This window comes from Gymnodraco acuticeps, unplaced genomic scaffold (genome assembly GCF_902827175.1).
Source record: "Gymnodraco acuticeps unplaced genomic scaffold, fGymAcu1.1, whole genome shotgun sequence".
In the NCBI taxonomy this organism is placed as follows: domain Eukaryota; kingdom Metazoa; phylum Chordata; class Actinopteri; order Perciformes; family Bathydraconidae; genus Gymnodraco; species Gymnodraco acuticeps.
Genome location: NW_022989894.1, coordinates 2262691 through 2289300, shown reverse-complemented (window position 1 = coordinate 2289300; position 26610 = coordinate 2262691). Strand labels below are relative to the sequence as shown.

The 26610-nt window shown below is 41.0% G+C and overlaps 1 protein-coding gene across 2 annotated transcripts in view; it reads left to right on the top strand.

The window, feature by feature from the left end:
• The window catches only part of pappaa (pregnancy-associated plasma protein A, pappalysin 1a), a 100450-nt gene that overhangs the window by 47503 nt on the left and 26337 nt on the right, over positions 1-26610 (top strand). Inside the window, exons 11-19 of one of the 2 annotated variants that reach the window (XM_034205062.1) lie at positions 5647-5757; positions 6470-6605; positions 6967-7180; positions 10404-10578; positions 17116-17299; positions 17730-17931; positions 22218-22422; positions 23066-23213; positions 23478-23593. In XM_034205062.1, coding sequence (XP_034060953.1) covers positions 5647-5757; positions 6470-6605; positions 6967-7180; positions 10404-10578; positions 17116-17299; positions 17730-17931; positions 22218-22422; positions 23066-23213; positions 23478-23593 — 1491 coding nt within the window. Of the gene's footprint in view, positions 1-5646; positions 5758-6469; positions 6606-6966; positions 7181-10403; positions 10579-17115; positions 17300-17729; positions 17932-22217; positions 22453-23065; positions 23214-23477; positions 23594-26610 lie in introns of both variants that reach the window. The other variant, XM_034205052.1, reaches the window with a different exon arrangement.

Sequence of the window (26610 nt, the reverse complement as noted above, 5' to 3'; positions counted from 1 at the left end):
GCCAGTAGGCCATGGAAGTGGCCCATCATTAGACCTGGACCAATGAAACGGTGAGTTTCAGTGGGTATGGGTGGGGCTGGGTGACAGGACATTACCTCACACACCAGGCGCTCACCAGCATTCCAGTAAACCATGGGATGGTGCTTGGAAACTCATACTACTTTCTCTCCACAAATGCCTTGCAGATGCTCACTTCTGCTTACCATGCTCAGGCTTCGAATGCGTATACAGTATATTCCGTGAACAAAGCGAGAGGGAGGAATGGAAACGAGGAAAAAGAAATACCTTTTGAATGAAAATAAACATGTTTTAGGAGGTGCCGTGACAGGATAAATATTCTCTTTGGAAATTGTTTTCTTAATTTGCTTGGGTCTAAAATGTCAACCTCTCCTGAAAAAGTCGATACCTGACCTCACGAGGCATACAAGTCTATCTGAAACAAACAATAAACTCTGAAATGCTCACATCACTCGTATCACTTTCCTCCACTGATGCAGCATATATGGCTTATGTTGTGAAAGGTAGGAACGAGAGGAGAGATAAAGAGATGGCAGTCTCAGTACTATGAGCCTCCCTGTTATTATTTTATTACCCTCAGAAGTATGGGCGTAACTAAAGCACTATCCTCCTCATTTGTTTGCCACAAATCTAGCCTTCATTTTCCTCTGAGATTGCGGTCCGACAGGACCAACAGAATTGTATACTAAAAGTGAGCCTTTAGGGAATTTGAATTCCAATTCTGTCATTATTCTAGAGCCATTACAATGTGCAATCGACATTTACACCATCATAATAAGTTAAAGCCAAAAATACGTTAAAATGCTTTAGGACTGAGTTCATATATAAATCTGAAGACGTTGAAACTATTTTTTGAAAATATTTGCTGGTTAATGTATAACAGTAAATAGTTTAATTATTGACCCTATGAGGTGTGGCATAGCTTTTATTATAATAGGGCATGTCAATGTAAAAAATGATCTCTCTCTTTGTTTCATGCTCTGTTCAGTGCAATGTAAAGAGACCTGAGTACAGAGTGTTAGAAAAGTCCTGAGTTGGTTCTCCTCAAGCTCTTGTGCTCCTGGAGTCTGTGTAGGATACAGGAAGGACCTTTGTAAGGCCTCCTAAAAAGTCAGAGGGCCTCAATTGTGTTCCACGAACACATGGCCTATGTTTGTGCATGTGTCTGTGAGGTTTATTGATTTCAATCCAAGATTACATTTTGACAACATCTGAATTCTTCAACATCAGTATTTGAGCCAAGGAGGGTGTAGCATCTGTTTATGTTTTTCATTATGATCTTGATGAACGTTTCTGGAGTTCAGAAATATGAAAAAGCTAATAAGGTTGACGGTGGCTCTCTCTGCTCCTCACCTTTATCTGGTTTCCTCTTGGATCAAGACTCCTAACCCTCCTTTTATCTCAAGTGATGATTTACAAACACCAGTTTGTGTCTACAGACCAGGGTTCGGTTGTTGTCTGCCAGTCTGACTGGCCAGCTGGTACAAATTAAGACCATGTGTGTAACTGCGTGTGATTGTGTATGCATGTGTGTGTGTTTTGCTGTAGTGTTGCTATTACTGTTTAATAAGGAAGGCGAGAAGTTGTTTTGTTTCAATAGATGGAACATTTGACTTAAATAGCTGGAAGAGTGTTAGGTCCTTGTTATGAATCAGAACAAGGGAGACATGTGTTTAGAATGAGCCGTGGTAGGAGATACCCAGCACTCCAGATGGTTTGTTACGCAGAACCATCTGAGGGGCGGTCATTGGAAACTGTTTGGAAATGGACAGGCACTTTAAAAAAATACTTGGCATGTGATTGGATGAACCACTTGTCAATCAAACTCCTACCTACCAAAGCATGTAAGACAAACAAAAAGATTGAGAAAAGCCTTCAGTCCAAGTTCCTTGCTCTTCTTTAAACAAATACATACTCTCCAGACCTTTTTTATTGGGCCTGATACTATTGCAACTAATCAATAAGAACCACCATTGTTCTTCCCTTACTTTTCAAAGTGAGAGACTTCTTTTGTCTTCTTTTGTTTTGTCTTATGTTAAGTTTAAGTTGTAATCAAGCAATCCCTTTGGAGGTCTGTTGACAGTTGGTTTATTGTGTAAGCATATTATTGAAGGAGGGCCAAATAAAAGGACATGTCTTACTTTAGATTTTTAGGTCTTTATTTAATTTGCTTAATTTGCTTTTCCTTTACCTGTATAATCCATAGGAGCTCAGAACCTGATTGGGTGTCAATGTATTACTTTTTGGTTTTAGGGTTTATCTCTGGGTGTTCTGTAGGACCTCGGCCGTGCTTATCTGTTTGTGGTGTCGAGAACGTGTTTCAAAGCTTTTGAAATCCTATTGAAACACAAAGATAATATCCATTGCCATGAATATGATGGTGTTATATCACAGTGCTTTTGTTATTGCCTTAATTTTCTCTGTATAGTGATAATGGTAGCCGTTTGCCATTAACAAATTACAGTTATCAGGTTCTGTTTATTTCATCTGCGACCCTAGCGGTGGTGGCGAAGTCGATAGGGACTTGGCTTGGCAACTGGAAGGTCACCAGTTGAAGTCCCGGCAAGACCAAGTGCTACCGAGGTGTCCCTGAGCAAGGCACCGTTCCCCACACTGCTCCCCGGGCGCCGTTCAAAATGGCAGCACACTGCTCCTAACACTAGGATGGGTCAAATGCAGAGAAACAATTTCCCCACGAGGGATTAATAAAAGTCCATCTTATCAGTGCTTTACATACTTCTGGGCTTCATACCTCTTTCCTCAGCACTGTGCTTTTTACCATCCTTGGGACTTACCATTGAGAAAACATTTATTACAGTTCTTATCATACCTGATCACAGTAGAAATAAAGGACATTTACATTCGGAATTCTGTTTTCAACCACGGGAGAGCTGGCTCTTTTCTAGTTTCCAGAACTGACTGAATGTGTAACAGGATTTTACACTGCTTGTCACATTAAACATTTAGATGAAACTTACTTTGCTAATATTTTACATATTTAATATTAAATGTGTAATGATGTTCTGTAATTTAAAGGTATTAAATCCTAAATAAGCTTGTTATTGTTTCAGGTTTAGTGAAATACTGTGCAAAGGATTCTAATTTGTAGCTCTTCTGGCAAAGAAGGGTTTGGTTCATTTAACCATAAGTCCATAAGCTAATTTACAGTGACATCTTCGTTCTAATATCTAACACAAAACAAAATCCTATTGTATGTTTGTTTGAACACACAATACATATGACCTGATCTAGCATGCTGGTTTGTTCTTGAAAAAAGTTGGATTAGAAGACATTGACGCATTTAGGAGGATACACTTTGCTGAAGTCCTTTTAAGATTTTGAAATATTATTGAAAATAAAATGTAAAATATCATCTCCAAGGCCTCGGGCCTTTGGAGGTTGCATGTTCTTCCCGTCCTTGCTTTGGTTTTAACATGGTATTCTAATTTCCTCCTTAAGCCCTAGGCTTGTGGGTTAGCTTAATTGGCAACACGCTTAGGTGTAAAGGTGAGTGAAAAATAATGGTGTGACATGTCCAGAGTGTACTCAGGCTTTCACCCAATGTGTGCTGCACTATTCCATTTTGACCCTGAAAATGGTATTGATGAATGGTTATGTAGTAAATGGATAACATCTGAATGTGTGGAACCAAAGTAACCTTGCTTGGTTAAGTGCTGGATGGGTGTTAACGGGAATTACCATCACCACCCTCAGCCCCTCTTTTTAATGACTTAATCAAATCAATGACAAATCTATTTAGAGTGCTTTGACTCTCGCCATTGCATGGGGAAGAGGTTGGAGGAAGTGTAATGAGCCATTGGAGACTGGTGAATTGCCTCCTACTGGTGTGATACTTTACGGGGGTGTTTGCTTAAGTGCAGGGGCTTTGGAAAGCCAAGCAGTGTTTGTCTGTCTTGAACAGGGGGTTGTTAGAAAAACACACCAGAAGATGATGGGGAAAGGATGAGGGGAGGATGGGTGTTGGAAGCTTTAGCAATAGTGCCACCTGTGTGTACATGAATAAGTCATCAGTTTGCACATGGAAAGGGTTTTGTCACCTTCTGCCATAAAAAAGGTAGCCATGGAAACCAGCTCTTTTTGACACCAAATCATCAGCATTTTAAGGCCCCTTTTAATCATATTGGTTAGTCTGTGCTGACTCAAGTCAGAGTTAGGCTAGAAAACAATGTTGACTAAAAATAAACCTTAAAGTGAGTTACTGTGTACTGCTTCATACACATTTAGCAAATAACTTTGTTTTTCTGGTGAATACAAAATGGAAACACAGCTGCCCTCAAGTTGGGATAAAATCCCATGGCAACTGATCTCAGGTGTTTGTCACCTGCATTTTTCATTTCTGCTACTTCAGCTTTGAGCAGAAAGGTCACGTCAACAGATCCAGGGGATCCAGATATAGACAGATAGCTGGTCTGGCCAGTTTTCCACGGTGGCAGGATTTTACAGTAGCCTCTCTAGCAAAACTCTCATGTTACCGGTGTCTTATTTCACTAGCTCAGGGCAGCGGGCGAAACTCACCGTCCTTGGGTATGTGCCCTCTCTCCCCTTTCTCTGTGTTGCTTAACTGTTTGTTTTTTTAAACCAGTGTCCATTTATATTTTTCCATTTTTCTTGACATTCTCCCCCTATCTTTCTGAAAATCATACAAATGTAATGAAGTGAGGTCACAAATCATATAAGGGGATCACTTTTGTCTACTGTATGTCAACAAAGCCACAGTAATGAGGTTACTTTTCCATCATACAGTATAATTTATAATGACTGGACACACAGACTGCTTTTTAAGGTTGCAGTGTTGAGTAAATGTTGCTGATCCTAATTTCTACAATGTAAATATCGGGACAAATTCAAACGGATTTGTCAAAACCTAAAGATTTTACCTTCTGAGTAAATGCAGTACTGCTGAGCGATCCAGGTGACAAATTAAGGTGCTGAGTTGAATCATTCAAACTCTCTGAGGGCTTCTAGTGGGCAGGTGTGGCATTACAGGGTTTTATAAGCCAGTATTAGGTGAGTACACAAAAACAAGAGACACTAGTACGAGTGAGAATCAAAGTCAAGAAGTAGGGGGGGATACGGGCTGCTCGGCACATGATGGGTTGCCGGGTTTGTTGACAAGACACAAACAAACAGTACTGCACAGAATGCGTGTCAGCTGGTCAGGCCAAACAGCTGACTGACAGCTGTAGGAAAACAGGGGTCACAGCATTTAAGGCCAAGACAATTATCACACTTGTATATAGGTAAATGGAAAAAATCTCTTGGTTATATATATAGCCAGTGCTCTTTATTTGTTTTTATTTTAGCATGTTATCTTCTGAGCATGCTACTTTAAATATTTTTCTTAAATGTTGAGGTGTGGTACTGTATATTATGGTTATAAACACAGTAGGCAGTTTAACGATGATAACTGTCAACAGCTTTCTATAGAAATGTTGTAAGTTGAAAAAAATATTCTAAATGTCCTTTTTTTCCACATTTAAATCTGCTTCTTAATGGTTATTGATTTAAACAAATGTGAGCCTACAAGTGCGAAACAAAACATGTTTGAGTAAGATAAAAGGCATACAAAATGACTTAATTCCCTTTTCCATTCTTATGTGTCCCTAGACATGTCAGTCCAAAGTGTTTGACCTATCAGACGGAGTGTCCCAGTATGCGTGGTTCCCCTGTCGCGAGGCTCATAATACTCAATATGGATATCAGAACTATTTGCTCAAGGTAAGGTCTAACTAAATAGAATGATGTGTTTTTGTGCAGTGAATATTGAACATACATAGGCTGGTAATAATGGATTTAAATATCACTCGACAATAAATGTGCACAATGTTTTCTACACAAAAAAATGGATGTATTAGTGGTTTCCATGATTAATGATGTTCCACATTTCTGGTCAGGATGATTAATTCAATAGAAAGCCATATATTACTGGAAATTCATAGTTATTTATATTAAAAGGTATGTCAATCTACAATATTGATCACAAAATTATTCTAATATACACTGAAAAAACAAAAACTTTGGATTTGATTAAATGTATTATAATATATGTATTGTATTAATATGTATATATATATATATATAATATATAAAGCAATAATATTAAGTTCAACCGACTTTATTAGTATTGCTTTCAATTTACCTAATACATTTATGTGAGATCTGTTAATCTCATAATACATAATACATTTAATAAATCAAACGTTTCAGTTTTTTCAAGGTAAAAATATAATTAAAATTATGTTGGGACACCATGATATGTATTATATCTCCATGGCATCGTAGAATAGAATAATGTACTAATTTGACAGCATATATGATGCATGAAACATGAGTCAATAACAAAAAGAAAAGTATAAAACATCTAGGAGGATACAGAAAACAGTTGTTGAAAATGTGTGCTTAACTTTATACTTTGTTTTCTTTCATTCAGGCCCACTTCTCTCATCCCATGGTGGCAGCAGCAGTGATTATACATCTGGCTGCAGATGGCACTGGCTACCTTGATCAGACTCAGTGTAACATCACTGTTCAGCTGGTAGACACCAAGGATGGTATCCATAGTCTGGGTGAGAGCTGTCTTCTGTATTTTGAGTGTGCTACCAATTTGCTTCACCTTCAGCGTCAGATTGCTAATTTTGCTTAAATTAGCTTGACCTACAGTACTGTTACTTACTAAAAAGTTGTTACCAAATAAATTCAAGCTAAAATCTATTAGAAAAAAACTCCCTTAAGCACATGTCACTCTCATTAGTCTTTCGAGCTAGGGTTAGGGCTCCCCTCGTTTAGCCTTTTCTTCTATCCTGCTTTACTTTTGAAGATTGCCACTATAATTCCTTTTAAACTGTGATTGATCCCCTAATTTCCTCACCTCAATCTCAATACACTTTTCTCTCTGTCTCTTTTCAACCCCAAATATCTTCTCCACAGGTGATTGGCGTCTGAGCTGCCGCACCAACCCTTTGGTGATCCCGGTGAGCCATGACCTGTCAGTGGCCTTTTACCACACCAAGGCTATCCTGGTCATGTTTGCCTCTCGCCTTGTTGCCATCTCCGGAGTTGGCCTCCGCTCTTTCCAGTCCTTCGATCCCATCACGATAAGCGGTTGCCAGAGCAATGAGATCTACAACCCGACAGGCCAGAGGTGAGGCTGAGAAAAAGGGAAATAGAACACTAGTGAACATAAGGCCTACACTTGTTACACACACATCACAACAAAAGACATGCTTATGAAATCATAGGGTTATGTGCACACGTCTACAAGGGCAAGCAGCCACACCCGGACACACGCTTACACTACCTTCGCCTTCCAACGCCAATAAAGAAAACTCCCCCAAAAATAGAAGAGTAATAGAGAAGGGATAGCTCTTTAAGGATAGTCAGACATCTATTAGGTGCTGTACACACAGAGTGGACAGAAGTGGAAGTAGTAGAATTACAATATTGAGAACCAAATAAGTATCAGGTTTAATTAGTAAAATACTTCCAGTCTTTCAGGCAAGCAACTTCCAGATAGTAAGACCTCGACCAACAAATGTCTTCTCTACTGCGAAGAGGAGGACATACTACATATGCTCACCCAACGAGATTCAAGGATTCCATTCACACAAAATGAAAGGAGGCAAGAGATGCTGAGAGCTGTGTGTTTTTGTGCCAGGGAGAGGGAGAGGCATGCTTTAATTGATTATACCAACAAGCTGTTTAATGTTAGAGGTCAGCCCAAAGCCACAACTATAACAGTAAAATGTTCTCGGTAACAAATATTATATCACTGGAAAATTGCAATTAATTTAGACCTGTTGCTGATCTCCGCAAATGTCCAACAATAGAGCTGCCATGTCGCTGCCTCCAGCGCTAAATCTTGTTTACCACCCCGGTTTGTTTGTATTGAGTTTGGCTGAAGTGCATTCTGCATACAAATAGTCCTTTTCTTTGAAAATTCCTGCCAAACTGGACATGTTTTTCCTGTAATCACTTTTGCCTTGTTCAGCACTACAATGAGGCTGTCAGTCTCCATTTTCCCTACTCTAAATAGTTACATAAAAAAATGACTTGTCAATCAGGCATCAAAAGTGCTTACCTAAAGGTAGACCAGGTTCTCTGTGTGTGATACAACTATTCAAGACAGCTAGCATTTAAACAAGGGAATAAATAAGGATGATATAATTTATATTAAGAGCCCTTAACAGTTATTGAAACCATTTGCAAGAGCTGTTGGCGAGACCATGACACATAATTAACACCTTTTCAGCGAAGAAAATGCACATGTTTTGAGTCTCCTTTAATTTAAACTACTGAAAATATGATGTAATTCATTCCTCACAAACGTAGTTAAACCAGACCACACACACAAGGAGTCACAATTTGCCAATTTCCACACCACTGTCATGCATGACACAATTCATATTGATGATGCTCCCAACCCTTTCAACAAGAAATGCACTAATAAACACCACAATACACAAAGAATGGATGGTAGGAGGTCTGTGCAGAGAGATAGAGCTGTTTTTTGCTTTTGTTGTTTGCCAGTGAGACATCCAAGAGCACCTAAATAGAATTAAAACTGCTGTGTATCTGCACCAGCCAGGAAATCATTGTTACCACACACACACAGATTACTCCGAGTACTCTATCTTTTTTCTTTTTCATTAAAATGTTCTCCACTTCATCTAATTTCCAGAGACTTGTGGAAACAAGTGTTACTTCATGATTGCAAGTCAACAAGATATGCCCACTTATCTTCAAAAGTTTGGACTTGAACTCGCCACAAGCTGAAAATGATTATTCAGTATTATGATCAGGTATTATTTACCCAAATCGCCTTACAACATAAGTAAAGAATCCTGGATCGTCCTCTTTGTCTATTTCATTTTTCAGTTTCTTCTCCTTTATTGTCTTAAGTTTAACTTAAAAACATTCAGATTGTACCTTTCTCCAATTCCCCGTTATTCCCATTCCCTCTCCCGCTTTCCCGATCTCCCCCTTTCTCCTCTTCCTAATATGTTATCCCATGTTGCCTTCTCATTCTTTACTTTCATTTCATCTTTGGTTTCCTCTAAATGTTTGCCATCCCTTTCTCCTTCATTCTACCCTTTTTGTGCCTCCTGCTCTAGCTTTCACTCTCTAATTTTTCAGGGCTGAGCAGAACATTTCCCGTAATACTTATGCCTCTACAAAACACCACATCCCTTTTTCCCTGAGTTGTTAACAACAGGAGCTATTAACATGACTCAGTTTTATGTTCCATGCTTGTCTTTTTCGCAATTTTTTCATCACGTATCACCTCTTACTACATGGAGAATTGTTGGAGTTCTAAGTTGTTTTTCTTATTTTTGTCATAAATACCTTACTATTTTTGCTGTATGCTGTACTTCTCATTCACAGGGGAGGAGGATAGTTTTACAGGTAGTTAATTGTAATTTACTGTATGCCAGAAATTCCGAAGTGACTAGCACGAAACCACAAAGAGATTTTGTTCCAAACCAAAGTGGCCACAAAGGAGGCTTAGGCTTCCCTAGTTTGTCCTCAAAAAGCCTAGAAGTAAGGAACTGCTACTATTGTGGTATACAAACGGTCTTCACCTGTTGAACTAGCATGTTGTCAACATGAACATTTGAAATCTAATCTTAGAATTTCTCTGGGAGCTTTGGTTATATTGCTTTCCTTTAAGGCAAAGTTCAAAGCAACATAAGCAATAATCTAGCTGCATAAAATGTTTGTATACTTCATTGTTTTAGCCAAAAGCATAGTTAAGTGAAATATTGCACAAAATCAAATGGCGAAAAAAAGCCACAGTAAATGGAGATTCCATTCTTGCAGAAGCTCGTTTAACAATGTTTCTCCTGACCTGTATTTTCTTTCATCCTCTCTGTGCCCCATACCTTTCCCTTTTTCTTTCTCCCCTCTTTCTTCATCAGCTTCATAAGGGAACCCTATACTGTAGAATTTGGACTGTTTAAAAAAGGTGCCTTGGGCCTCCAAGCCTTCCAAGAGCATGAAATGCCTTCTCCATAAAGCTGTGGCCAAACTCTGCAATTGTAACCCGCGCATAATCTATCCTGTCGCTCTTAATTCACAAACTACACTTTGCCGTGTGTGTGCGCATACACCCTTTCATGCGCATAGCATAATATGGCAATCTTTTCTCCATGTGGTTTATTGATTTGATATGTTAAACAGTCATTGATGGATGGATGTGGTTGACTCAATGCTTGTCTGTGTGCAAGCAAATGTGTGACTGATTCCATGTTTGAGTGTGTGCAGTGTTATTTTATACACAAAATGTATGTCGGTTGTAACTTTAAATGTGGTTTTTAGTTTATTTTGCTCTCTCTCTCGCTCTTCCTCTCTCACTTTCTCTCTCGCAGTTGTGTACATTATTCGTGCGAAGCCATTGACTGCCAGGAACCCTTAATCCGCAATGCAGAGCTCAAGTGCAGTAGCCCTGGCCGCCACTTCTACAATGGAGACCGCTGCACCATCTACTGCAACTCTGGATACGTCCTGCAAGTCCACCAGGACGATGACATCATCAAGAGCCAGGTAAACACCCTGCTACACACATCTTTGAACACACACAGCAGTCAGAGAGCTCCGTGCACAAAGAGCCACATGAGTGCTTAAATGTACACATGCAAACGCTTAAGTGCAAAACCATTTCTACAGTATACGAGAACATGCGTGCAAACATGCATCTGTGAATGCACACATGAACATGCATTGATGCAAACTCAAGTAGACCTATGGCCATAGGAGAGAAGTGCAAACACGCTTTCTTTCGGCTCTGCTCTTAATCTCTGCATTTATTTTGTACTTGCAAAAACTAAGCTCGGCACGGCAAGCCTCCAGGGAGGATGACATCATGAACATCCAGGTAGATGAGTGCTGCACCGAGGAGTGGAGACGCCCCAGTCTCCTCCTCTTGCTGGCTTGCTACACACGCGCACACACACGCACACGCACACACGCACACGCACACACACGCACACACACCACCCATATTCCGTACAAGCAAAGACATAATAGTGTTTAGTCTCTTGCTGAGCATGCTGCACCATCACCTCAAACAGTCACTTTTTACCGCTACTCCACCGGGACGATGACATCATCGCATAGTGTCTGCTCCCTCTCCCTCCCTCTCTCCATCCCTGCTCATTTTGCACACATTGAAGTCTCTGTTATAGGGCAGATATTTGCTACTTCTCTCTCACAGCAGCACACAGTAAATGCTTTCATGTCGATACCAACACACATACAGAGACAATCTCCTGCACAAACAGGACACAGATGCGGATAGATACAATATACACACAGATGCGTGCACACCACAAGTAAACAAACAAACAGGGGAGTTGACACCGCATCGTAAACCTTTTGGATAGAGGCCAAGCTGCTGTTAAGGCCATATAAACTCTTTATCCTTCTCCACGGCTCTGTAAAGAAGTCTGCAAGACATTCTATTAATGCTCCCTCAGAGAGATGGGAGGTTCAGAGAACAAGGAAAATGTTGTTTTTATATGTATTTCAGTCTGGGACTGTGGAGATGTGTTTGTAAGTCAGAGAGAAGAGTTTTACAGAGCAAAAGAGAGGGGGGAGCTTTTTTTTGGTATTTGGTCAGGATTCTTACCTTAACGATGTGTTCTTTCTCTCATCTTTCACTTGGCTGTGTCCAGGAACTGTAACATGTCCTAATTGGAGGGTTTCAAAAACCGCTGAAGTCGTTTATCTGTCGCTCTGTCTTCCACTGAAATGGCTCTTTTAAGCAACATACACATTGCTGTATCTTCACAAATAAATAAGTGTGTGCGCATGTACATGCACGGAAGCACTTTCACATCCACATTCGTACATGCGGAACTATTATTAAAGTGTGTGTACATACTGTACACACACTTTAATAATAGTTCCCCACTGAGTGTGCACAAACTTCTAATTGCATCAGATTTGGATTGACATTGCACTATTGTGGCTATTCATCAACGTCATTTCATTTACTTATAAATGATGCTTTTCAGAGAGGGAGAGGCAGGAAAGTACAGAGAGAGGTAGGAAGGGCAGGAGAGAATAGTAAACAAAGTAAAGCTGTGCCAAATATCAAAAGTTGGTGTTTGCAAATGACCAAATGATGACTGACTGTTCAAAGGTATTGAGAGGACAAAGCATTTATGAATGAACTGTTTGCATCCATTCATTACATTAAAAGGCATCTTGTCAGTTTTCTTGGTATAATATCAAAGGCAGTTTTGTGATTCATTAATGTTCTGCCAAAAATCACTAAATCATCTCCTTAGCTCTGGAATAATGTTAAGCTCAGCGATGTAATGTCAGTAAGGACAAGTAAATCACTGCTCTCAGTTGGCAAGCCACTGGCAAATAAATATGACGCTACGAACTTGATGTGCAGACTGAATAATGTTTATAATTACCATAACAAAATCCACTCCTTTTTTAACCTGCCCTGTCCATCATAGCATGAGTGCTTTGCATTACTAGCTTGTTGATCCATTTTATGTCCAGCCTTTTATCCTGAAACAACATTTTGGGAAATTATTTTAACAGTTGCATGTCCCTCCAGGGGCAGTAGCACTCCCCTCCTAAAAGTCTTTGTACTGTAAGATCGCAGAAACAGCCTCACTGAGCACCTTGTATCATACACTTAAGTTCTGTTCACTGCAAACCTTCATTTTGAATATCTACTATTACTTTTATTGTTTTCTGTGTAGAATGCAACATTTTGAAGCAGGTTTTATTGCCAGCAGTATAACCCAGTTGGGTAATACCGTATGAACTGTACAACTGCAAGACAGAATCGGGCAATTAGTACATTCAAGATTTGAAAGAAATAGTGGGCACTTCCATTTAAGATGATATAAAGAAAATGTGCTTCCTGTCGAAAAGTCATTATAATTAGTTGAAGCCAGTAGTCAATCGATCTGTCCAGATTCTCAGGGTACATCTCAACTCTTGAGCACATGAGATGATAGTTGATAACCCCATGTAACACCAAATGTAATACAGAAACAGTCATACCACCATTTTCTTCCCTTCTTTTTAAAACACACAAGTACTTACTGTAGACGCACGCACATATGCACGCACATATGCATGCACGCACATATACACACGCACACACACACGCACACACACACACACACACACACACACACACACACACACACACACACACACATACACACACACACACACACACACACACACACACACACACACACACACACACACACACACACACACACACACACACACACACACACACACACACACACACACACACACACCAGGGTTGAAAAGTGCAGCGTGAAGCACAATCTTGTCTCCTTTCATTAGCCAATTACATTCTTGTTTCAGTGATGTCAAAGCGGTTCTGGGAATACCACCTTCTTAGATAATGTTATCTTCAGAACAAATCTGTTTCGCTCACTTGCTTGATTTGTATATGTTTGTTTCATTGCTGTCTGTTTCTCCTATCTTTCTCTCTCTTTAAAATTGGGAACACTGAGTGCTGGCACTGAAAAAGAGGGCTTTTTATTTCACATAGAATGTTCCTTTAACAGGCTCTATATGTGCTTTACAACTGTCACCATAGCACCATCAAACCCCCATTACCTGCCAAATACATGATCGCCCATCCACTTTCTTTTAATGACCTAAACACCCTCTTTAGATATTATCAAAGCAGGGGTGAAAATGTTACACACATTTATAAAACAACTCCTGTTACATTTCAGCCAATACATTCAATATAAATTAAAGGGCTACGGTAATGAGCATATTATTTTGATCCTATTCATTTCAGTTGGCAGTCAGCCAGCGCAGATAAAGACTTTTACTGTCCCTCCGTGTTTTATGGCCACCCAATTGCAGACGTCATGATGTTCTTACAGTATGCATGCTTTTTCTTCCTGTGTGCTCCAATTATCTCCCAGTCCAAAGGATTTAAGGAAGTGTAATAGAAATACTTTCGAAATCAACCTTCATCAAAGCACTGGCCACAGAGATATAGTTAAACTATTAGACCTTATCTCAGGTTTACATGCTTCCTAGCTAGGAAGTAAAGTAGTGAACCAATCAAACATACCTAAGGATGTTTTGCTATAACTTTAAACATTGTATCATTAGTCTTGAGTATTTAAAGTTGAGGGAAAAAACTAGATTTCCAAGATTCAAGATTAAGAAACAGTAACATGTTTGTAATAGTGGCTCCAGATGTCAGTTGTTCATTTAGTGATATACTAAACATGTTTAAAAAATGGTGGCACATTATGGGAGCTAAAGACCCCTTAAACTCTGCTCCACTTTAAGGTCAATCTTGCTACCTTTCCTTCCCCCCAGTGCAGTGAGATCGTGGAATGGAAATCTTTGTGAGTAATCCTAGATTTGTATAGCACAGGAAGAGCCCTTTAACATTGTCACCCTGTTGAATTAGGATGTGACTGCTCTCTGATTTAGCCAGGCCTCTCCTGATTGGACGAGCATGTGGATACACATTTCAGTGTGGTGTAGTCAGAGCATTAGGGCAATCCTTTCACTTCATGTTTGCTCAAAGAAATTGTGTGTAACCTTCGGTTGTATCAACAATGTGAAAATAGTTGGACTCTTTAAAAGTTTGGTTAATTGTACATTTTCATTACTCAATGAGTTAATCCACTCATAATAACATAAGCTTTATGATGGTGGTTTGAAACACAAGTCCAATCCGTGTAGGCTGACGTGGTTATCAAATGCATTTTTTTAAATGAACACACCAAGAATTGTATGTACCTAGAAGCATGTCTGCTTCTGAGTACTGTTCGATTCTTGGTATCACCGAACTTCACTGTTTTCAACACATTCTTTTCCACATTTCTTTCAGGTAACAGGCAAATAAAACTTCTGCTTCTAAGTAAAGCTACATTTTATTTTCTCCAGCACTGTTTCATAAGGGCTTTTCCATGAGGACTAAACAATACTGAATTATACTCAATCACCGAAGGAGCACTGATGTAATAAATCTTCCTAACAATGTTCAACTCTGTGTTATTGCTATACTTGTTCTACATCCTAATGTGAATGGCATTTAAGCTGAAGCAATAAAGGAAGAGCCTGACAGTCTGTCGGTTCATTTCTCTGTTAATCTGCTTGAATTAGGCATCGTAGCCAAAGGTTGTTAAATTGCTTCTGTAAGAGAAATAGTCAGCTGTAAATTATTTTACAGGAAGGAAAATTCCCACACATCTACACAGTACACACACAGGAAAACAACCATTTATACCATTTAAGCACTTGGGAATACATGCTTGATTAAATGTGAAAACAACTCATTGCAGATGTACGTAAATGTAAATGTGTTCCTGTGCGTGTGGATCCGTCTCTCTATTCATTTAACCACACTTTTGCATACCCACGTTGGGCAAAACTTGTAACTGAACACACGCATACACCCATTTCACAAACGTACTTAACATTCCATTTGCACACATATTTACAGTCAGCACATTAACACTAAATGGATCCTTCCACATTTCTTCCATGCAGACTTTGTTCACAACCTCCCATCACGATTGACTCATTCAACTCTACACCCAGTCATTTTTCACCAGGCACTCACATGCGATGCATATGTTACTTTAGTTGGATATCCAAATATGAAAGGAGCATATTTACTTTAAAGGATCTTGATACTGTTATGCAGTATCATATAATGGAATCAAGATGAAAGAGAGAGAATACAATTAATTAATAGATATGTATGTAAAACTAACTAAGTCCAGCTTGTGTGGCCTTAATGTTTGGACACTCTTTAAAACAATGTGGATAATTAAGGTCAACCATAACTGGGGTAGACTGTAAAAGTCAAAATGATTGAGCTCTTACAGCTTTGTTGTGAGGTTTCTTGGCCCAGCATTCCTCTTGAGTACATGCTGTTATTCAATGGCAGAGGATGAAAACAGCTGAGGTTTGGATAATGCAGTGGCTTCCCATTTTGGTCTCATATCTCACTTACAGTACGTACAGGAAGTCTCTCTCGTCAAAAAAGGTCAGATATAACAGATTGTCATTTTGAAATGTTTTGGAACAATTCTAGTTGCCACTTCTGTTTCCAGGGACAGTAAACTATCAAATCCCTAATCCTAAATGTTATGTTCTGTTCACAATATTCTCATCATTGTTGATCGGGAATTGTTGTGACACATTGCTGTGTGTGTCACAGCTTTCAGCAGTAACATGGAGGGCCTTGTTTCAATTATTGTGAATGTAATGGTTGTTCATTTGTTATACCAGGTTCTCACAGTGTCCATTTCTTGCAGATTTGTTATGTTCTCCCTACGTTTGGATTTCCTCAGTGTTCTCCAGTTATCCCAAAAAGCATTGGAAAAGTTGTATTTTGATGTTAACAACAGCTTTATAATTGACTTCTGTTAATCACTAAGTCCTGCATTTACCAAGCCATTATTTATATTAGCTAACTTTAGAGAAAACTGCCTTAGCAGTATTCTGTCTCCAATGATGTGCCTTACTTTATTTTTTCCATTGCATTTGTTTGATTACATGGCATTACGTAACTATAATGTGTGTTTGGTATAAGAATCACATATACAAAATGTCAACCTTTCATTGAATATAACCACTTTCTTAGAATCACGATTACACAGAAACTCATAAAGATGATACTTCCACAGAGGTTGTAACTCCAGCTGTGGAAGATCCCTTTTCTCCTCTCTGTTGTCAATCTGTTTTGTGTTAAGGCTGATTGTGCAGTTGTTGGATATCACATGTCTGAGTTGCATGAATTGACCTTACAAATGCTATCAGCAGTTATTGAGCTGCTGGATAGCCTGTGAGGCTTACTGAAAAACAGTAAACCAAGCCTGATCAGGCGTTATTAGCTACACTGATTGGAAACTTGATGGAGTATGTGCTGAATTGCTATAGTCCTTTTTTGTCAGGTAAACATTTCAATAATCTGTCTGGGACATCAATCTGTTAATGCGCAAAATAACATTTGTGTCAAAGCACTCATGCATATAGCCGACTTTGCCTACACGTCTGACTCTCATTTGATCACGTCTTCTTTTCCAGTCGGACTCTACAGTAACTATTACGTGTGCAAATGGGAAGTGGAACAAACAGGTCTCATGCGAGCCTGTGGACTGTGGTATGCCAGACAAATACCATGTCCATCCTGCCCATTTCAAGTTCCCTGAAGGCACCACCTATGGCAAGAAGATCACCTTTCAGTGTCGAGAACCTGCCCAGCTCGTAGGTGAGATGCAAAGTGGAGCAAGCTCATGCAGAGAAAGGACATTTATGTTCAGGTTGATACCTTTGGAGTCCATGATATTAGATTGAAAGGTTAACAGATGATTCTTTTCTGATAACTTTTACATTTCAATGTTAATACCCTATCACCCTGATAAGTTCTATATCATGAATAAATGGTCTTTGATGCACATTTATTTTTACATCTTTATGAACAATTTTGCCATGAGCTATATCAAAGATTTTTCAATACCAAACGTAACACTTTCTTAACTGAATGTCAGGGTTACACGTTTTTTTCTAATGATCGTATTCACTTTCATTTCAGTCTCTTAATTGTCCATCAGCTTAATTTTTTCTTCATCCTACTTTGATTCCAATTTATTAACCAATTCCATTTTTTTCTCCAATTTCCTCTACCCCTTTCTCCTCAGGTACAAACAACACCCTTACCTGCCTGGAGGACGGTCTCTGGTCCTTCCCAGAGGCTCTTTGTGAGCTCCGCTGCCCAGCCCCCCCTCCTGTACCCAACGCTGTGCTGCAGACCAAGCGCTGCAATGAGACAGGCCTCAAAGTGGGATCGCTCTGCAAGTACAAGTGCAAGCCAGGCTACCATGTCACCAACAAACCTAAGAGGTAAATAACATTTTATTTTTTGTTTTAAAGGTCACCTATTATCCAAAATCCAATTTGTCATGTCTTTTCATGTGTCCCCTCTGCGTTAAGAGATTCTTAAAGTTTCAGGAAAAAAGATTTGCTCTCATTTTGTCCTGATCCATTTATATAAAAATCTAAGTCTAAAAATCAGCTAATCAGATTTTCGCCACTTTATGATGTCATAACGGGATTTTGGCTTGTGTTACCATTAGCCAATAACCAACCAAGGTAACACCCCCCCACCTTATCACCTGAATCTCCTCCTATAGAGCAGGGGTTCCCGAGTGGGGGTTGCGAGATCATTACAAAATTTTAAAAAAAAATAAATAAATAAAAACATTTTTTATCTATTTTTTAAATTATAATTAATAATAACGTGTGCATAGACATTTTTCATGGGCGGACTGGCCACCTGTATAATTCCTGCGCAGCGAGGCTCCCCCCGTTGATAATCCACGAGCGCAACTTTTTCATACCAAAGACCACTTAACCAATAAAAAAACACTCACGGACCACGTAACTCCACAAATATCTAAAAACAATAGGCCTGCTTACCACTCCAACAGTACATAACAGCATAATAATGACAGCTTAACCTTCTCTATATCGCCTCGTTCACACAATAAATCAACAATACAAATACAACTACAGATTATATAAATATTTAATTCAAATGCGATTTAAAATGCTCACAGGTTTTACACCTCTTATTAAATGTAGACTACATGTATTAAGGAGTTTATGTCCGAGCCAACAGACTCACAGATCGTTGGCTACTGAGATAGATGCAAAATACACCGCATGTAGTACGACACAAACCTCCGCTGTGGATTTTCAAAACAAACAAGAAAATGCATTTCCTGCAGAAAATGCGTGCGAATGCTGTAAACAGTGAACATTTATGGCTGAATTTAGCTGAAAATGCAGAAAAAGCTGAATATGTTATTAGCTGAATGGTAGCTGCTTTTAGCTAAACAAATGCAGAAAAAGCTTAATATTTAAAAGAAAAGGTTTAAAAAAGGTATAAACAACAACATATATAGCCTTTATGTCCTGAAATAGCTGAATAATGTAATAGTTGAATGGTTTCTGCAGCTGAAAATAGGCTGAAGGAGTTAAATATCAGATGTAAGTAGTAGTGAATGAATTCGTATTAAGAAGAGAAAATAAAGTAAAAAGGCTTGGGAAAGCAGCAGAATATTTTGACTGCAAACTTGTCGACTAAAACCATACGTCACCAATAATGTATAAAATATGTGGAACCTGTTGAAGTCTGTATGAAGTCTCCATCAGACAGAAAATAATAGGCTGAGACAGTCTGTTAAAGTCCAGTCTGTCAGTGTTTGTTTCTGTTCCTGAGCACCTACTCAGAACACCTGTGTGTGTGTCCGGAGATCAAAGACAACCAACTGCAGAACTGCGTCCCATAAGAATGCATTGAGGATTATATCTGACCATTTTGCCACCCGTTCAAAAACTATGGAGAGAGAGAGAGAGATAGAGAGTGAGAGAGCAATTGTGTGTGTTTGAGAGTGTGTGTGTGTGTGTGTGTGTGTGTGTGTGTGTGTGTGTGTGTGTGAGAGAGAGAGAGAGAGAGTGTGCCTGTGTGTGAGAGAGAGTGTGTGTGTGTGTGTCTGTGTGAGAGAGAGAGAGAGAGTGTGTGTGTGTGTGTGTGTGTGTGTGTGTGTGTGATGTGTGTGTGTGTGTGTGTGTGATGTGAGAGAGAGACAGTGTGTGTGTGTGTGTGTGTGTGTGTGTGTGTGTGTGTGTGTGTGTGTGTGTGTGTGTGTGTCTGTGATGTGAGAGAGAGACAGTGTGTGTCTGTGTGTGAGAGAGAGAGAGTGTGTGTGTGTGTGTGTGTGTTAGAGAGAGCGTGTGTGTGTGTGTGTTTGTGTGTGTGAGAGAGAGTATGTGTGTGTGTGTGTGTGAGAGAGAGTATGTGGGTGTGTGTGTGTCTGTGATGTGAGAGAGTGTGTGTGTGTGTGTGTGTGTGTGTATGTGTTAGAGAGAGAGAGAGAGAGAGTGTGTGTGTGAGAGAGAGAGTGTGTGTGTGTGTGTGAGAGAGAGAGAGTGTATGTCTGTCTCTGTGTGTGTGTGTGTGTGTGTGTGTGTGTGTGTGTGTGTGTGTGTTAATTGTTACAGCTCAAATGCATTGCAATAACTTCCATGTTAAAAAAATACTTTAAAAAGCTGAATATTTTAAAAAGTATAACATATCATCATATATCACCATCATGTGCTGAAAAGGCTGAATAGTTTGATATTTGAATGGTTCCTGCAGCTGAAATTAGGCTGAAGGAGTTAAATAAAGATATTAAATGTAAGCAGTAGTGATTGAATGTTTACAAACACCTGTGTGTGTAAACCATAGACTGTATATATAAAGGTGTAAACCCAGAGATCAAAGGTTTCCATGTTGTCTGCTATGATTGGATGATGTGACTCACGTGTGTGTGGCTCCAATCTGCCCAGCAACACCATGACAACCAACTGCAGCACTGAGTCCCATAAGAATGCATTGGGGATTATATCTGACAATTTTGCCACCCGTTCAAAAACTATGGCTCTTATAAAAAAAATGACCAGACCGTGAGCATCAGGGAACCCCAATGAACTGAAATATGTTTTTTTTTTGGGTTTTGTGTGTAAAATGTGGAGATGGGAGCAGTTTGTCTAAAGTGTACTTCTCTCTGCTCTGAAGAAAGATCTGGAACAATTGGATGTATTTATTAGATAATAATCTCTCTCTCACTCCTAAAACATCTAAATCTACTTTCAGCATGGATAAATGTTCATAAAATGCATCCATTGTTTGTTCTATACGCTTCTTGAAATCCTAAAAAAACACATCGTTATTCTAGAACAGATTACAAATCGCCAGAAAATGGTACAAACAAGTGGCAACATGTGTGACGAAGGTGTTGCGCTGGGCTATATCACGCAATCGAAAGTGAAATTTAAGCTTGCTCCATTGCGGAGATATTCGAGTAGCATGAAGCTGCAGCGTCGGAGACAGCAGTTACAGGACTGCACTTGTAGAACCGCACACACAGGTCCGACGGAGCACGTCACGGCGGCACGTGACGGAGCACGTTCACATGAACGCCTGAAGCCCCTCAATGCAGTGCGCAATCTAACCCTTCCCTTACCCCCATCCTAACCCTAACCACTCCCTACCTTTTTACCTAATCCTAATCTTCCTTCCTCCCTCCCAAACCTCAATGTTTCAATGTTGATATGACGTAATTTAAATTAAATACAGGGTTTTAATTTAAAGCAGTTTTATTCTGAAAAACCCGGAAGTTCACACTAACTATTAACTTAACACTTTTATTCTGAAGATTCTTCATTTCCGGTTAGCATTAGCATGTTGCTAACGTTTTGAAAACCGTGAATTGAAGGTGAAATTACATGTGATGTTGTACACTAAACACACTGGGATTAACACTCATTTATTGACGCTGGAATAACATTTGATCAGAATTATTTATATATATATTAATAATATAAGATATAATATGTTACTTTATATACAGTCTATGGTAAGTACACAACACAATACGCAAAACAATTAGTGTCGTGGGAGAGCGGAACTAGAACTTTTTTTCGGGAACCTCTTCACCCCTTTTTGCTCGCTTTCGCATTATTAGCATTAGCATTAGCCCAGTGCATCAACGGAGAGAGACTAATTTATGGCAACACAAAATAAAAAGTGGGAGCGGTGGAGTGATGAGGAGGTCGGCGCTTCTGGTGGCAGTATACGCCGTGAAGTTGTTTGCGGCCTGCCAGTAAACCCAAAGCAGAAGAAGAAGAAGTGACGTCAGCGGCTTCATTTGCGTAATCCTCCCTCAGGGATTTATTCGATCTACTAGATAGTTCAGGAATTAAAGAGTTCCAGGGAATTAAGTTCCGGGAACTATTCCTGGGAAAAGTACTTGGTTTGAAAGCGCCTATTGTGTTCTTTTCAACCAAATATCTCTCAGAGGGGTGTTGGGAGTGGCTCCTTATTTTCATCTAAAGTAACATACACAGAATCAGCACTTTTGGAACAGGGCTGAAACAGATGGGATTATGGGATGCTACAATGATCTGTTTGGTATTTCAAGCCAAACACTTCAGAGACATTTTCTCTGCATATCTGAGACCTGTAATATATTGATGAAAAACAGTATAATAGGGGACCTTTAAGACATTTTCTGAACCTATATATAAAAACCTCAATAACACCAAACCCACAATTTTAAATGTTAATCACTTCTTTACAGGCGTGCGTTTAAGAGGCAGTGCACAGAGGATGGCAGCTGGCTAGAGGGGGCATGCGAGCCGGTGACTTGTGATCCCCCACCTCCCATCTTCCATGGCTCCTATCACTGTACTGATGGTTTCCGCTTTGACAGCGTTTGCAAACTCAACTGCTCTGATCCAGCCGGTAATGCTGCTATCGCCGCCACAGGAGGCTCTGCCCATACGGTGAGGCTGCTGCACGCTCCATGCAAGCAGGTCTGTCCATCTCTTTCCTCTCGTTCTATTCTTGCTTTACCGATTTGTATGTCTTCTTTTTGTCATGTGTATAAAAAGTAGACATTCTCTCTTTTTCCTCCCGTCTTTGCATCCTTACAGAGGATTATTATTAGTGGCATAATGGTTTAGAAATATATAATCGTAATACAATTTCTAATACCAACAATGCATAATACAGTCATGGTAGCTGATAATAAGATGCAGAATTATTGAGAAGATATTTTCTTCTCAAATGCATTCACTGTCCTCACGGTCTTTTATCTGATACTTCTTACACTGCCCTCAATTACTAAACGCTCTTCTCTGCCTGCCTGATTTCTCCCTGTCTCCCTTAACCCTACTAAATTTGACGCCATGCTAATTAGATTGCTATTGATTTGCAGAATAGTCTTGATACCACAGACATTTTGAAATGTATACACCTTTTAATCTGTTCTGCCTCTAAGGCGTTGTGAGTTGGATGCATGATAAAAATTGGATTACATTTCCCCCTTTGCAACGGGATGCCATCTCAATGTCCTTGGGCTGCTTGTGTTTGCGTGTCATTGTGAGTGTAAAATTGTTTGCCTGTCAATATATGTGTTGTTTTCAGAGTGCTGCGTTCAACGTGATCCGCTGTAGGAAGGATGGAAACTGGACAGGGTCATTCCGCCTATGCCCACACAGCAAAGGCCAGTGTACTTTACCTCAAAACCTCCATCACAGCCTACAGTACTCCTGCAAGCGAGGACACGGCATAGGTCAGTATGCACACATACTGTTGTATCATAAGGATTCAGTCTTTTGTACTGCTGATGTCATCTTTCATTGTTGTTTTATTAATTTACAAATGATAGTCAACAACATTTTAAACCATTCTAATGTGACCAAGCACTTTGAATATCATACAATATCATAAACATTGGAAACGTATTATTTAGTATACCTTTGATCTTGTGGTGTTTTGTTAATACTTGTATTGTTTTTTGAGTGTCTGTCTAACTCTTGCTCACACACACACACAGGTGAAGAGTGTGAGCTGACGTGCAGAGAGAGTAGCGCCGATGTGGTGATCCTCCCTAGCAACATGACGGTAGAGAGTGTACTTAAAGAGCACTGGAGGAACCCGCACAAAGTCAAGGTAAGTTCGTACGATAGTTTATGTCCACTTCACAGCTCTGACAGACGCACTTCACAAAGTTCTGCGATCCACAACTCTCATGTAAAGAATTTCATGTATAGTGTCTACATCCTGGGTCTATTAACCACAATACAAAATGCCAGCATGGCAACCCTGCAAACATTTGTGATATATTTGTAATCTTTTATGTGGAAACAGGCTGTCGCACTCAATGTGAAATTTCAACTACCTCCTTAATTCCCAAAGATGCTTTGCAGCTTTTTTAGGTATTGTACTGTAAGTAAATTCAAGTTTTCACAATACAGAACTGACTCTACTAACACCACCACTGTGAAGAATTTGCAAAACCGTTTCCAGTCCCTGTCATCTTAAATAATTCCAATTTTCAGAAATGAACCTACGGCGCTCACTGGTTAATTACCTTGATTTAGATATACCTTACAGCTACAGACTGTTACTGATTATGACTATTTGCTTAAACTGACATGTAGCAAAATACAGGAGTTAGGGGTTATTTTGGGCCCCCGGGCCGTATACGGCCCGCGAGACCATTTGATACGGCCCTCGAGGTAATTTATAAACACACGCAAAAAAGAAAAATATTTAAGAAATCTAGACCGCAAAATAATTAAACAAGTGAGTGCCTGTTTATCCTGGCCACGGTCAGGATCCTTGAACACAACACGAGCCTAACGTGTCAACACGTGGTATATGTCTCGTCTGATAGGGGTGCAGTTCTGCCGGAGAGCACCAGAACGCGGCTCCGGCACTTCAAAAATTGCAGAACCCATATAGGAGCCGTACACATGCAGTTCTCATTCATAACACTCCGTTCGATGTCTCACTATGGGATGCGCCTCAACGCGTATGCAAACAGAAGCATCAATCTCATTACGCCAATCTTGATTGGCTGGTGATCTTGACGTCAACGTCAGGGAATCCACCCACCCTTTAAGTAGCTTGCGCTACGACGCAGCGTCATTCAAACACCTCTTCTCGATTCAGAGCACATCTCGAATATCAGTAACCGGGCTAGCTTAACGGTCCACAGACTGAACCCAAAGCTAACATTTGGTCGACGGGCGCTTGCCGGTTACTTTTTTGCTTTGCAAGAAGACTGAGCAATATTAACACACCAGTTAATATTGTAATCTGCCTCGCCGTTTCTTTCTGTCGAAATAACGGTAAGGTTTGATTTTTTCTTCAAGCTAGTAACATACCTGTTGCTAGTTTTTTCTTCCCTCCACACCGACACCACGGTAAAGAGGACGTTCTCTTTTCTCTCTCACACCAGAGGAGACAGAGATAAAAAAAGGTATTAACACACCAGTTAATATTCTTTAAAGAATAAAATCTACACCGTCGCCTTTTTTCCTTTCGGACTAACGGCAAGGTTGGATTTTTTTCTCAGTAACGTACCTGTTACTAGCGTGTCCACTCCACGCCGACACCCCGGTGATCGAAGATGGACCCTTCTCTCCCTCACACCAGAGGAGTCAGGGACTCGGAGGCTATGCGGCTGCGGGTTTAAGATTTCAGGCACAGACTCACACCAGGTCTGCTCGTCCTGCCTCGGGCTGGAACACGCCCGGGAGGCTATCGATAACCCCGGCTCGTGCGGGCATTGTACCCGCTTCACCATTAAGAGCCTCTGCCAACGGTTAGCACGCCAAGCTAGCTTGTCGGGACAGGACCCCCTCATGTCCGCTGATTCGCCGGCCGGCAATCAAGACATGGTGGCGTCCGCCGCAGAGATTGAGCCCCGTGCTGTGTCAGACTGGGGCTCAACAACAGCGACAGCCGCTGAACAGGAGCCCCACGCCGTTTCAGGCTGGGACCCAGTGGCGGCAAGAGCCGCGAGAGCGGAGCCCCGTGCTGTGTCAAGCTGGGGCTCCCAATTGGACCTCACCATGGTTCCACCCGCGGAGGATGTCCTGGAGTTGGACTATATGGAGGACGAAGAGGATAACTCTGAGTTCCTCCTGTCTGACTCGGATGAGGATGACATCTTCGTTTCATCGGCTCAGGCTGCAAAGCCGGGAGCGATGTCCTCTCCCCCGGGCGAGAGCACACCAGCTTCGCCCGTCCTAAGCATGGACTTGCAGGCCGTGTGTCAACGCGCTGCTTCCAGGCTGGACATCCCATGGCCTGAAGTTGCCAAGGAGACCTCCAGATCTCGCTGCGAGGGGAAGAACTTGCCCCAAGCAGCGAGGACGAAGAGGAAGCTCCTTCCTGTCTTTCCGGAGATGCTGGACGAGGTGTCGGTCTCGTGGAGAGACCGTCCCTTTAGCAACAAGTCCCCAATCCAGGGTGCCTCCTCCCTGGACTGTGACGGTATGGAGAGGCTCGGCCTGCTCCGCATGCCGCCCATGGAACCGCTGGTGGCAGCCCACCTCCAAACCGAGGGCTGGCTTCGACACCGAGCAGGAACCCCATGCTACCGGCAAAGGCAGACCGGTTCCAGTCAGGGATGACCGAATGGCCTATAAAGCCGCAGCTTTGTCCGCCAGGGCACTCAACGTCTCCTCGCTGCTGACCGCCTACCAGGCGGAGCTCTGCGAAGACATGTCGAGCAAACCTGAGCCTGCCGTGTGGGACGAGATCGCAGCGATCACGGACATTTGCCTCCGTGTGCAGCGCTGTGCAGTCCAAGCCACGGGCAAAGCACTGGGAATGATGGTGGTACAGGAGAGAGCCAGGTGGCTCAACCTGACGAACCTTCCAGACCGGGAAAAAGAGGATGTTCTGGACATGCCTATTGTTCCCGAGGGCATATTTGGCTCCGCTCTAGCTTCAATGCAGCTGAGGTGCGAGGCTCTGTCTCCCCCGAAGGGTCCAGCCGCCACCTCCAATGGTCCCGCGGCAGGCCTTCACTCAAGCTGTCTCACGTCCTGCCCGGTTCAAAATACCGAAGCAGCAGAGACCGCAGCCCGTCCCGGGTCCCCAGCCCAGGCACGAGGCAAGAGGGAGCTGGCCAAGAAAATCTCCGGTTCCGGCAGCTGCCGCTCAGGCGCAGC